At 37.4% G+C, this 13,359-nt stretch overlaps 1 protein-coding gene across 1 annotated transcript; it reads left to right on the top strand.

Moving 5' to 3' along the window:
• Window positions 1-3,050: 3,050 nt before the first annotated feature.
• On the top strand, window positions 3,051-5,708 carry LOC148852114 (uncharacterized). Its single transcript, XM_088947846.1, has 3 exons — window positions 3,051-4,160; window positions 4,936-5,164; window positions 5,260-5,708. Exons 1-3 carry the CDS (start codon window positions 3,310-3,312, stop codon window positions 5,422-5,424), a joined length of 1,245 nt encoding a protein of 414 aa, XP_088803972.1. The 5' UTR covers window positions 3,051-3,309; the 3' UTR covers window positions 5,425-5,708.
• Window positions 5,709-13,359: the final 7,651 nt, after the last annotated feature.

Here is a 13,359-nt window from a genome sequence, read left to right as displayed (position 1 = left end):
CATTTGCTAGAGTGATTTCAGTTGAAATTGACGAATGGAGAGGATGGGTTGAACCCATGTGAGTCCATGGTTGTAGAACGGGCCCCTGAACCAAAAATCAGAAAGTGTTTAATAAATATATGTATTTTCCTTCTGTACGTACCTTCTAAGGGTTGTCGTGCATGATCCAACGTTGTTGAATTCTGTCCACTAACAGCTAAAATTCACATATTTTAAGCTAATCTCTGCCCAAGATGGGCCCCATTTAAATTGGGTGGAGATCCTCTAAATTAAGGACAAGTTGCAAATCATGGGCCATGGACCCAAGCTTTTGCCAATTCGTATCATTGCATTACGTGGTCATCTGGGAGCCATTTGAAAAGTAAATATTACTTCGGAGTTACGACCACAAAACCACATATGGCTAACTCAGATCTGGACCCACGAACCCGATCCATATATAAAACCGAAGCCCAACTCCTATATTACCGAAAGACGAATCACGAATGACGGGGAAATTTTGGCTCCTAAAAGCTACAGTCCTACCTGATCAAGGGACATGCGTCCCACCAAATGCGTTGTTTCTCACCTTAGGAGGGTTAAGGTTAGGATTGAAGGACCGCTCCTACCTTATTGAACGACATGTATCCCCGACCAAATGCATTTGCCAACTTGGAATTTAAGGGTTTAGGATTCAATTGCTTAAAGGGGGGGGGGGTGTTAGGGTTTAAAATTTAGGGTTTTACAATTTAAGTTTTAAAATCTAGGTTCTAGGTTAGAGATTAAGTATTTAGATATAAAAATCAAGAGGTGGACCATGGTAGGAGCGAACTAAGCCATGGCGATCCAAATCCATTACGGATAATCATAAACCATATATCGATTTTGACCCGCTCCATAGAGGAAAATGATCCATAACTATTAACCGAATGGGAGTGGCTGTAATGATGACACTATCCATGTTGTTATGGCATAATTGCATCCAAATGCCACCTAAAAACTCATTGCAATTTATGTTGTGTTTGGTATCTTTGTCACTTCTATTTGCAATGTTTTATATTGGTCAATACAATTTATATGAGAATATATATTTTTTTTCTATCATAAATGTTTTGAGTTATCAATACAAGTATCATTGTTGTTTTTTCAGGAAATTTCAAATTTGGCATTTCTACAGTAAATGTTAACACCCAATCCAATTGTGTTTGGTTTTCCTTTCCTAATGAGCATCGCTCTATTTGTACCAAATTAGAATTTGTATCTGAACTCGATAGCCCTTGGGCCTGTTTTTTTAATGAATTAATTTCCTAGTTATCAAAAAAATCCCAATGCCTATATTTTTTAGTGGAAGTAGTTATTTGGTGTGATATAGCAATACAATTTTGCAAAAATTTGTATTAAACAACATAAAAAACACTGCAAGTAAAAATGACAACAATATCAAATATAACCTTAAACTTCTTTATAATGCAAGAAACACATGATACTAGAAAGGATTCATGAATTTTGATGAAAACTCTTATGATTGATATAGGTTGAATGATTATAAGTTTTTCCAGTATTATGCCTTTTTGTCACCATAGTTGAAATAATTTATAAAACTTATTTGTCGTCTATGAATTACCTCTTTCTCTCGTGTGGATAGTGAAAAAACACCTTAGCATTGGAATAAACATCAAAAAGACGTTTTCCCATTAGAAAACTTTTACACAATCCTAAAATAATAAATGTTTTATATGATTTTGTCTTGAAAAATCAAACAAAATTTGCTTTAAACATTTTGTACGATTTTTTTATACCTCTTTGCCATTAGTCTAGTAAGTGCCACATAAGTCAAATAGTAAAAAATCGGTCTTGAAAATAAAAAAAAAAAACATTAAAATTAATGTTTTTTTGATAAACGGTTCATACGATTTTCAAGAGAGCTGTTTATTAGATAAATGACTCGATCAAGCAAATTTTTTTTTGTTAAACATGTCTATAATGCTAAATTGACACCATTTCTCAGAAAAAGCTACATTGATATCAAACACCATCTTAATAAACATTTTGTATTTAATTTATCTTAAAAAAAATTGGTTGATAAACGTTTATTTAGTTTTATTTGACAGTTAGCCGCCATTAAAAACTACAGATAAGCTGAAGAGTAAATAAACAACGGGATGTAGAAGGAAGCATTAAACCCTCGGTTGGCTCTCACACAAACCAAAAAATAACAAACATTATTACCAAATAGCCTTTCATTTTAGAATAAACATGCTTGTAAACATGAATTGGCACCGTTTTTCAAATAAACGGATAACCAAACACCATCTAAATCTAAATCTGGCGTTTGTTTTTTTTTTTTTTTTTTTTTTTTTTTTCTGTAAACGCCGAATTGGCACTTAACCGGCACCGTTGCTCGTCGAAATCGAACATAATCAATATCGTCGCGAGACATATGCCATACTTCTAGGGTTAAAATATTGCAATGGGACAGGTTGATACATCAAGATTGGTCAGCAGCCAGACCAATGCTAACCAATCGATTGGTGGATCATTTCTTAACTTGGACGCCCCTCACAACTTAATTAGACCTTACCGGTCACTCTTCCCCAACCATCAAATGACATCATGACCATAATCAAAAAGTCAAAAGGATCCGACGGTCAATCCAATTTAAACGTTTTTACTTTCTATTGAATTGAATAAAATAGGAGTCAATTGAACTGACTTGTCCAAATCAGTAACAATCAGACCCAGGCGTACGGACTTCGTGCCCTTTTAGGGGCCCACGAGCTACGATATAGCGATAGCGCGAGAACAGTAAATTAGTTCTCATTAGCAAATTCAAAAAGATTCCGTCACACGTGCCTCGACCGTGACTTCCCGTCAATGGTCAAACCCATGGAGCTCTGTATTACGATCCGATGGTCTAGAATCGTCAATGCGTTGGAGACTTCCCCAGATAAAATGATTTTGGACCAATCATGACCGTTCGATGAAATCAAACGGTTGCAATTGGAAAGAACCGGTACGTTGGGAAGATCGCTTACCCCAAACACGATAAATAAACAACAAATTGAAGCCTTTGAAACGGATTCCGGATTCCAGATTGATTTTCTCTCGTCGTCTCTGCGCTTCTTCTTGCTTTCTCCTCGTCTTCTTCTGCTCCCCTCGCTTCGCTTGTTAGCACTCTTAGCTAACCTGCGCTTTTGGCACTGTTTATCACCGCCTGAGATGTCTGAGAGCTTCTCCCGTACTTCTACCTTCGTTACAAGAATCTCGCGATACAGGAGAACCCATTAAATAAGAAAGACGGAAAAACAAGACCCAAATCCCAAAACCGCCATGGACGGTCAGAAGAGCCAGGCCAAGCTAACGAGGACCCAGTCGTCGCTCCGTTCATCGCCGACGATTAGATCATCCATCCACAGCCTTTCTTCCATTCACGAGGAAGAAGTCGCATCGGAGGAACAGAAGCCCCACTCTGGGACACGAGTTGCCTCTGGTTCGAACCGGTACCTTCCTGCTGTGGCCATGGTGTCCCTGAGCTCGTCTCTTTGCTTGTACTTCTTCTTCTATCTCAGAAGAGAAGAAATACCCACTTCCGAAAATTTGTTATTGGCGATGATTTTCATCGCCGTGGCACTCTATGTGGCCGGAAAGAAGAAGGGTTTTATCATCCAGACCTCATTGTTTATGAAACATTTATGGGATGAGAAGAACAAAAGATTAGGGCTTTCGAAGACTGGCGGAGATTCGGTTGAGTGGTTTATCGGCGGCGAAGGCTCGTCGTCGTTCAAGAAAGAGAGGAAAGATAAGAAAATTATTAGAGAAGGTGTGGAGTTCTACAGTAATGGCGATTTCTACGAGGGGGAATTTCACAAGGGGAGGTGTAATGGGAGTGGAGTGTACAATTATTTTGTGAATGGGAGATACGAAGGGGATTGGATTGATGGGAGGTATGATGGATACGGCATCGAGAGCTGGGCGAGGGGGAGCCGGTACCGGGGGCAGTATCGGCAAGGACTGAGACATGGCTACGGGGTTTATCAGTTCTATACAGGGGATAGCTATGCCGGGGAGTGGTGTAATGGGCAGAGCCATGGCATCGGAGTGCAGAACTGCTTGGATGGTAGTTGTTACGTTGGAGAATTCAAGTGTGGCGTCAAGCATGGCCTTGGTTGCTATCATTTCAGGTAAGAAACTGTTTCTTTGAGTTTGATTCTTGGGTTTTAATGCTGAATTTTGTATTGATTGGTATTGATGTTGGAAGTCTTGTGGGAAGGTTCAAGAATGGGATGGATCCATTTGCATCAGAGGCCCAGATGGCTGGAACTTTAGAAATCTTTTCTTGTTTTATTTTGGAGTTTGCATTCATTGAAGACCTTAACAGACATAATTGACTATTTCTCCTATCTTTGATCATTGAATTTGCAGTACATTAGATAGAGTTTGTAGCTATAAAATGAATTGAGATGTACTCGAGTTCTGATCATTTTTTTTTTTTTCCTGGATTTCTATTACAACTCAAGAATTTGATTACTTAAGGTTTCTTGGCAAGGCTCTACTGGCTATTCTTCCATGGTCAGGTGGGTTCTTAGGATTAGTAGGTTTCTTGCAATATAATGCATTCGGGCCTCTGATTCGCACATAATTTCAATGTTGTTGAAACTTCATTGAGGTTGCATTGATGGGTCGTGGCTGAATTTGGGGTTATTTGAAGTCATAACTGAAAAAGTGCAAATGGAGTAAAAAGAGTGGTCCCTCCCTAAAAGGCTAAAACAGTATTACTCCTTACTCGTTGTTAATTGTTCTCTATTGTGTGTGTGTGTGTGTTTCAGCTTCACTACATGTTTGATGTGTCCTAGTCCTTTTTCTTCTTGGGGGGTTATCTTTTTGATATTACATGAAACTAAAATGCATTTTGCTCAATGAACCAAATATTCATTGTTAATTCTGATTGTGATGTAGAAATGGAGATCGATATGCTGGAGAGTATTTTGGAGACAAGATCCATGGATTTGGTGTTTATCACTTTGCTAATGGCCATCGTTATGAGGGTTCATGGCATGAAGGCCGAAGGCAAGGCTTTGGTATGTATACTTTTCGGAATGGAGATGCAAGATGTGGAGAGTGGGATGGCGGTGTCCTCAAGAGCCCCCAGCCCCCACTAAGTGATGGGGTCCTGCGTGCAGTTCAGGTACATTGCTTTCATCTATTTCTCACTGTCATTACTCTTGCTCATGGCATTGCACTTCAAAATTCTTATATCATTCCCTTTTTATTAAACTTCAGGCAGCTAGAAAAGTGGCAGAGAATGCTATTAACCTCCCTCGGGTGGATGAACCAGTGAGCAAGGCAGTCATGGCCGCAAACAAGGCTGCCACTGCTGCTAGAGTTGCTGCTGTCAAAGCAGTTCAGAACAGGATGGATGGAAATTTTTGTGACACGGAAGTGTAACAGAACAATCCTGACTTTACACTAAATTTGGTGAATTACTATCCTGCATTTGGAGTGTAAGCCACCTGGGTAGGCAAAAGCAAGCCCTGGTGAGAGAGAGAGAGAGAGAGATGACAAGAGTGGATGCTAGTTTAGTTGATCACAATGTAACATGTATATAAATCCATCTGTATATCAATTGAAGATGAATTTTCAGGGCCTTTTTCTTTTTCATGTGGCCCGTCTTCTTTTAGCTTCTTCTGTATGCAACGATGAAATCAGATAAGATTGAAGGTTTGAGCACAGCTTACCTCTCTCAAGTCACATCAACACTATCATCTGTCAAAGTCTAGTCCAAATAATCCTACTAAGCTGTTCCAAGCTGTTTATGCCCAAATTAGAGAACTCTCCCCACACCCCTTGTAAAATAAAATAAAAAAAAAAGAGAGAAAAAAAAGAGAAGAAAAAGACAAATTTATCATCTCAGCTCAGAATCACTATAGGCTATTGGTGCGCCGAAAATTTTCTTAGCACAAAATTTCTTTCCGAAAAGAAGGTCGGTTTGTTTGGTGCAGTTGTCCTTGATCCAATTGGGGTGCTATTGCAGTGTGTATTTTTGAATCCACTCTCCTTTTCCCGTATTTGTTGGTTTGGTGCAACAGGGATTCATGTCAGCAAAAGATGATTTTATATTGGTCTGATGTAGATATGAAGTTTTGAACCAGACTTGTCTCGAAGGTGTCATGATGAATCCTTTTCCTTCTGGGAAAAGCGATTAATCTAAAAGATAACAGCACTCAAGAGTCCCTTCGTTCTGGGTCCAGAAAGTCTTTTTCCCCCATTTCTGCAAATGCATACTTGAGCATATAACTACTTTTCTTTTTCAATCCCAAGTCCCAACCACTTCAGTTGGGGCAATCAAGTGTTTGAAATCCAGTCAGGGAAAGAAAGTGACGTTTGATGACAATCTGATGAAACTTATGAATTGGAATATTTTCAAAGAAAGCTTGTTATTTGGGCACATTTCATTTTTGATGATACAGTGGCTACACGTACACTATACACCCATCAGTATTTTATTTTATCTTTTCACCGGGGAGCCAAATCAACCCCGCTTGAGGCATGATGGTGGGATTGCTCAACCATCAAGCTTCACAGGGTCCAAAACACAAATATATGCAGTACATACTGCCTTACTGGTTTATATAAGAATTTTAATTACTGTCATATTTCTTCACTCTGTTTTTTCTTTGAATTTTAGTGTTTGATGTGGAAAAAACTCAAACCCAGATGATGAACCTTATCCGACACCAATCCTATACGATGTCTTGTCAGATGTTACTAAGCAAATGGGTATGAACATGATTAGCAGCAGACATGGTGGCCTTACTAGCACATTCCCACGAAATTATATCCAACTCGGCGGATTAAGTTACCAACTGAGACCTTCTCCCCTGCTTTCAAGAAACAACAAATCTCGTTCATGTACGATGAGCAGAGCTGTGATCCCAAGTAGTCTATTTGTCGATTTGTTGCTGGGTCTTGGTTCAGCTAATAATAGGAGGCCATGTGCCAACTTTCCTTTGATAGGATAATGGGTTGTCATTATATTGCTCTGGTCTGGTGCAAGCACATGGAGGTGGGTGGTGGGGATTTGGTGAAAAACGGTAGCTTTTCATGCATGGTTGGATCCAGAACTACTGTTTACTTTACTGTGTTGCATCCTCCTCAAATCTTTTGTTGCTTTTTTTATGCTTGAAAATTCGGAACCTGTCTTGACTCCTTTCTCTTACTTTCGTTTTCACTAGTTACCAAATAGGACTGAGGTGAGAGGTGTTTCTTTTGATAACAAACAGTTCTAGTTCTCAAGGGTCAAGGCTAACAACATCCAAGCCCAACCACTCCCACTGCAGATCACCAATTCACCATAAAGGAAGAGGGTTTTGCCTTATTTTGACTAACCATTTTACCATTTGGTAGATGGGTTTGGTTTGAAAATCCCAATGGATGGGGAATTGGGGATGACTGAACTCTGAAGAGATCAGCCATGACTGAGCGTTGTATCCAACAAGCATATGATTTCATTTAAAGCCCTGAATATATTATTGTTCTTATAAAATAAATAAAAGGTGAGATGTATGTGTTTATTATTTTGGGGTTTCAATTATGTCTTGTAGCATGTCCCTACACCTTCTATATTATTAAAAAAATGTATGTTTGGGCTATTTTTTTTCTCATTTGGTCACCTGGACTGGGCTCAAGGTTCCGACCATCCTTGGTGGATCTTCAATTGAAAATTATTTTGCTGTCTAATATTAATGAATCTTTCATTTGGTCATCAATACAGTTGGAGGCTTGGAGCTCATCTTTATAAACTGTTTGTTTACTGTTGGGTTTAGTTTCTTGTCAGAAAGATACCCTTTTCTTTTTCTTTTAGGCAGTGAAAATTACTTGAGCCTACATATTTAGGGATTCTTAAAAAATAGAAATAAATAAAAAACAAAAAAAAAAACAACCTAAAAATTTAGAAAGCATTTTTGAGCTTTTGATAATGGAAAATAAAATTGAGTAAAAAAAAATGTTTTGAGCATTTGGTAAGGATTGCTTTCATAGTGCCATGACACTTTAAAGCTCAGAAGTAGGAAGGCTAAAACGTTGGGATTTTGTGCTTTTAGGGCTCAGTTTGGAAAGAGTATAAATACAAATATATACAAAAATAATACAAAATACAATGTTTTATACTCTAAATATTTGCATTTGTATTCCTTCCAAACTGAGCCTAAAGGCACAGATCCCCAAATTTATCCAAATGCAACCTTATTTTTTTATCTCAATGATTTTATCCGGTTGCTGCGGCAAAAAAATCAAAAGATGCTATACAGTTGTTTCCTACATTGGTGGAATCACCAACCCCCTTATCCTCTTTTTTGTAAGCTTTATTTGGAGACCTCTTTTTATTTTTGGGGAAATACTCATTTTTATTGTTTTCTGAGTTTATTTTCCCTTGTGATTTCCATATTTTATTTATTTTATTCTTGCTGAGGAGGATTAAGGTCCATTTTCATTTTCATGCTTGAATTTTGTTTTACTTTTCAATAATGTTTGAGTAAAGCAAAATTACAGCCATATATAAATAGATTTTCTGAAAGCAAAAATCATGTAAACACCCTGAGAGTATGCAATACAACCATACATTGGTAACATCTTCCCATGAATTTTAAAATACAGTGGGGGGAGATATTCCTAATGTGCAACTGGATGCCATATTCTAAGTGCTTGCACAATTTTTTACTTTTATGAGATTTAGGCTGTAGAAATTGTGTCAATTCGTGGATTTGTCCTTTCTTTATAGGCATTTTCTCTTCCACGCCATTACAAAATAAGCAAATCTATGATACAAAGACATGTTTGATGTTTCATGGTACAAAATGAAAACCACCATTTCATGTCTCATATGTGTAATTAGTAATTACTTATTCTGGTAGTTATCAGTTATCAGATAATTTAGTATGGGATTGTTTGATGACTTGGTGCTGATACAATTTTCTTATTAACAAAACCTAATAGGTTTAAAATAATCATTTTATTCAGAGAAATAAATTATCATAGATAATTTTTTATACATATATTTAAATTCATATACTAGTTATTACCAAATTGAAAAATAAATATTACATTTAATAAATAATTTTTGCAGCAATGGATCTATCAAATTTATGTATTTAAAAATTTATTAGCTTTAATAAATACACTATTGCTTGAACTTTCTTAAATATAATAAGCAGATCTTATGAATATACATTTAAATATGTTAACTTCATACTTATAAACATATATATTAAGCTCATAATTAACTATTTAAATGGGCACAATCCAGATGAGCCCAAATTCCTTTTACTTAATTATACATTTGAACTTTTTGTATGTTATGTCCCACATGGAATAATTTACTGAAACTTGTACGATGAGTTGGTACTGATATAATTCTCTTATTAACAAATTAAAATATGTATATATACACACTAACAATTTTGAATTGCAGTTGGAATAATATAATATATTTATTCAGATAAGTAGTAATATTGAGTTACTTTTTAATAAATTAAATTCTTATCTTAATTATTACCTAATAATAAAAGCAACCTAATTATACTTTCTATAAGCAGTAATATTGTTATAAAGTAATTCTCTAAAATCTGGCGTTCTACTCAAGTAAGCCTGCCTTTGGAGCATTGACTCTATGAAGATTAGCATATAATTATGATCATATATTTAAAAATTATTAGTTTTATTTTATTATTGCATGAAATATTTAAATAAATTAATATATTACCTTTATGCTGACAAATACAAGTTGACACAATTCAGACGCTGGTATCTCAACTTATTATTTGTACAAATACTTAACCAAAATTCCCTCTGCTTTATAAATATATAGCATAGTTCACCTTATTGTATATTATGTACTTATATATATTTTATAAATATCAAATATTTGTACTTTTCTTTGTTTCTTAAATGTTTGTATATTAATAAATAATAAGTAAGGATATGGGATATGGGCTAGGCATGACGCTTGAACAAATAAAGTGTGCTAAAAAACTTTGCCTTCAGCAGAAACGATTTCAACTTTTCAAGTGTTTCTCCAATTCTGGTTTTAAATTTCGATGAAATTTCAGGAAAATTTGAGAAATTTTGGTTTTGACTGAAACGAAAACCCTTAAAATTTTGAGTGAAATATATAATTCAGATGAAGCTTAAAAATGTTTTTCTGGGATTCCATCAAAGTTTGGATTTTGAATAGATCCCTAAAAAAATAAATAATTTAAACATAGAAACTATTAATACGTAAAAAAAATAACAATAATATTTTTCCCTAAATTTCAATTTTTTTTTTTGAATTTTCATATCAGATCTTGGGTTCGCAATGGACCATTTCTGAAACATAAAATCTTGTCTCCATGTCAGTTATTGTTTCTATGAAGCAATTCAAGGCATAATTCCTCATATAACACTAATAAAATAATCAATCTTTTCATATAGACAAATTAAGAATGGTTTTACTTCCTTTATTTTAGTACATCAGCGTGCATCTTGCTAGGGTAGACAATAGTTAATAAACAAAAGGGAGTAGATGTACTTCCCTTATATCTGTTCCCATGTTACCTCAACCTCATGTAACATGTCCTCCCTTGTCCTTCTGACGTTTTAATCTTTAATTAATTAATTAATTTTAGAAAAGTAATTAAAAAACCCTAATTAAGCTATTAATTCTGGTCTGATCTGATCTATGTGGTTGGGTTCCCAAAACATTGTCAGTTAAGAACTAGAAGAATTTCCTGGGGTGTTTCTTACACAGATTTGGAGGGTAGTCCTCGTTTTCTGTTCAACAACCCAATAGCCATGTGTCCATGTCCATCAGATCAGCCTAGCTAGAGTAGTTAGGTGTTGAAACTGAAGAGACCTGGTCTGGATTGGTCTGGGTCGGAGTATCTGGACCAAGGAAAACGGGGCCAAGTTATAATTGAAGCTAGGCCAAGGAATCAGGGTCTGAAATGATCTAGTTGCTGGTTCCATTTTGTTCTACCTATACTGTGTAACATGGATGGGGTTTGCTTTCAAAATGAGACGCCACACCAACTCAATAAGGACCATGTGGAAGGCTTGCTAAAAAAAAACTTGCTTGAAGTTGAAATGAAATGACTCGGCATTTCATATTTTCAAAAGGCTCATTGAGAGCTTCTTGACTTTCGCTCTCTACGAATCTTTCTTCTTGTCTCTTCTTTTTGGAGTTTATTTCCTTGTCTAGTTCATCACGGATCCTGTTATGATCAACTTTGATTCACCAGGCTCGATCATTTTTTACTTCTTTACCCATCATCCCTTTGTACAAGGTATTTAGAGGGTTGTCATCAGTAGTGTGGTTCGTTTGAAATTAAGTGTCGTGGCTCAGTTCAGTTCCCATTATAGAGTTGATTGAACTGGACCATCTTGTAATTTGTCCACGTTTAAATCTCATAAATCAATCTGTCATAGTATATGCAATTATTTATATAAAGTTTTGCAAAAAGCATCCACACCGTCCATACAAAATGTGGTGTGGTTTCAATAACTGATATAGGCTCTCTATAATGTTTACCAATTACCATACATTAGGGGTGCAACTTGGGCAGGTGAGTATTAGCACTGTTTTCAAAATTGGACTGGATTGGACGGTTGGATCTGAAAAACTAGGAATCGGTCATTTGACCGGTTCTGTTTTCCTCCAAAACTATTGATTTTGGTCAGTAAATCGTTGAATCGGCTGTTCAAATCATTTGAACGGTTTTGACCATTTTCCAATTTTTAAATTTTGTTATTTTTTATTTTTGTCAGAATGGGCTAGACATTTGGGTCGAATGGTTGAACCGTTCAAACCAATAATCGAATCCCTGACCGATTTAGTCACCAGTTCATTTTTTAAAACCATGAGTATTAATATTTTGTCAAAATTTTGATTGGTCTGACCTGAAGTCCGAGCCTGAAATAGTGTAAAATGTTAAATTGGGCCAACTCAAATTGCATCCGACCATAAATAGCTTAATAGCTGTCTATGTGGAGTGCACCTTGTAAAGTCAAAAGTACGGGGTGATAATTTGTGTTCTCATATATGTGTTCATATTGTGACAATGTAGGGGTATTCAGATATATGGGTTGACAAGAACATGATATGATTTGTTCGGATCATGGTTGAGCTGGCCCTGCGAGACATAAGGCTGCCTAGCTAATGCCCTGCCACATCATCCTAGCTCGACCACGTCAGCATAGCTCGGCCAAGCTACGCTATTACTGTGGCACCCCATCTTATCCTTCCAGCCATGCCAACTACACGTCATATGGATGAGCACAACTACGGATAAAGAGGAATAAGGAAGATGATTCCGCTGGGGAATGGGACTCTATCCCGAATACCTCGGTGGCTAACCTCATCCCAACAATCTCGGAAGCCCAATCCGACCAGGACACGGATCTTCGGCTATAAAAAGGTACTCTATGCTCGAGGTAAGGGATCCCAACTTCTGAGACCTACACTGTTGTTTAGCTTGGACCAGCATCCTTATAGCTCGGCCCGACAGTCTACCACCTCCTACTGACTTGAGCTTTGGAGTTCTTACTCGGGGGATAACTCCTTGGGCCTCTGACTTTTGTTTCCTTGATCACAAGTTTTGAAGCGCAGCCTCGTCCTTGTAGCTTGGCCCCGCCTTGTCAGTAAGGACTATCTGGTTGCTATCCTCATTTCATGCACCACCTCGGATTGAGCAACATCAGATTGGCACCGTCCCCTGAAGCCAATCACCAACCCATGGTCGTTCGCCCAATGAGGGATGGACATCCACGGCCCCTTTCCCACTCTGGTCGCTTAGAAGAAGTTCCTCCTGGTGGCGATGGATTATTTCACTAAATGAGTAGAAACTGAAGTTCTAGCACGCATTACTACACATGCCTAAAACTTTTTTTGGCAAAGTAATGTCTGTTGATTCGGTATTCCATGCATCCTCATCACAGATAATGGGACACAGTTCATCGACCGAAAGTTCGAAGCCCTCTGCTCCGACTTGAAGATCGACCACTGGACCATGGCTATACATCGACCCTAGAGCAATGGGCAAACTGAGGTTACCAATTGAACCTTGTTGCACAGCCTGAAGATTAAACTGGACCAGGCCAAGGGGAGGTGGGCCGAGGAACTGCTAAGCATACTTTGGGCATATAGGACTACTCCGCGAGTAGCCACCGGTGAGACTCCCTTTAGCCTGACATATAGAGCCGAGGCTATGGTTCTTGTAGAGATTGGATCCCCAACCCTCCGGACCGAGCTCTTCGATGAGGACTAGAACAACGAGGACCTCCACACAGAATTAGACCTGATCAAGGAAGCTTGGGACCGAGCATATGTCAGGATGGTAGCATAACAGC

This window comes from Nelumbo lutea, chromosome 5 (genome assembly GCF_056320005.1).
Source record: "Nelumbo lutea isolate HS-2025 chromosome 5, American lotus-T2T, whole genome shotgun sequence".
In the NCBI taxonomy this organism is placed as follows: Eukaryota; Viridiplantae; Streptophyta; class Magnoliopsida; order Proteales; family Nelumbonaceae; genus Nelumbo; species Nelumbo lutea.
Note: the sequence above shows the minus strand (reverse complement) of the source record. Positions and strands in the feature narration are given on the sequence as shown.

Bases quoted from the DNA above. Each gene is read 5' to 3' on its own strand.
- LOC148852114 (XM_088947846.1), top strand. From the start codon at position 3,310: ATGGACGGTCAGAAGAGCCAGGCCAAGCTAACGAGGACCCAGTCGTCG. The intron at 4,161-4,935 runs GTAAGAAACTGT...ATTGTGATGTAG, and splicing joins CTTGGTTGCTATCATTTCAG to AAATGGAGATCGATATGCTG. The intron at 5,165-5,259 runs GTACATTGCTTT...ATTAAACTTCAG, and splicing joins GGGTCCTGCGTGCAGTTCAG to GCAGCTAGAAAAGTGGCAGA.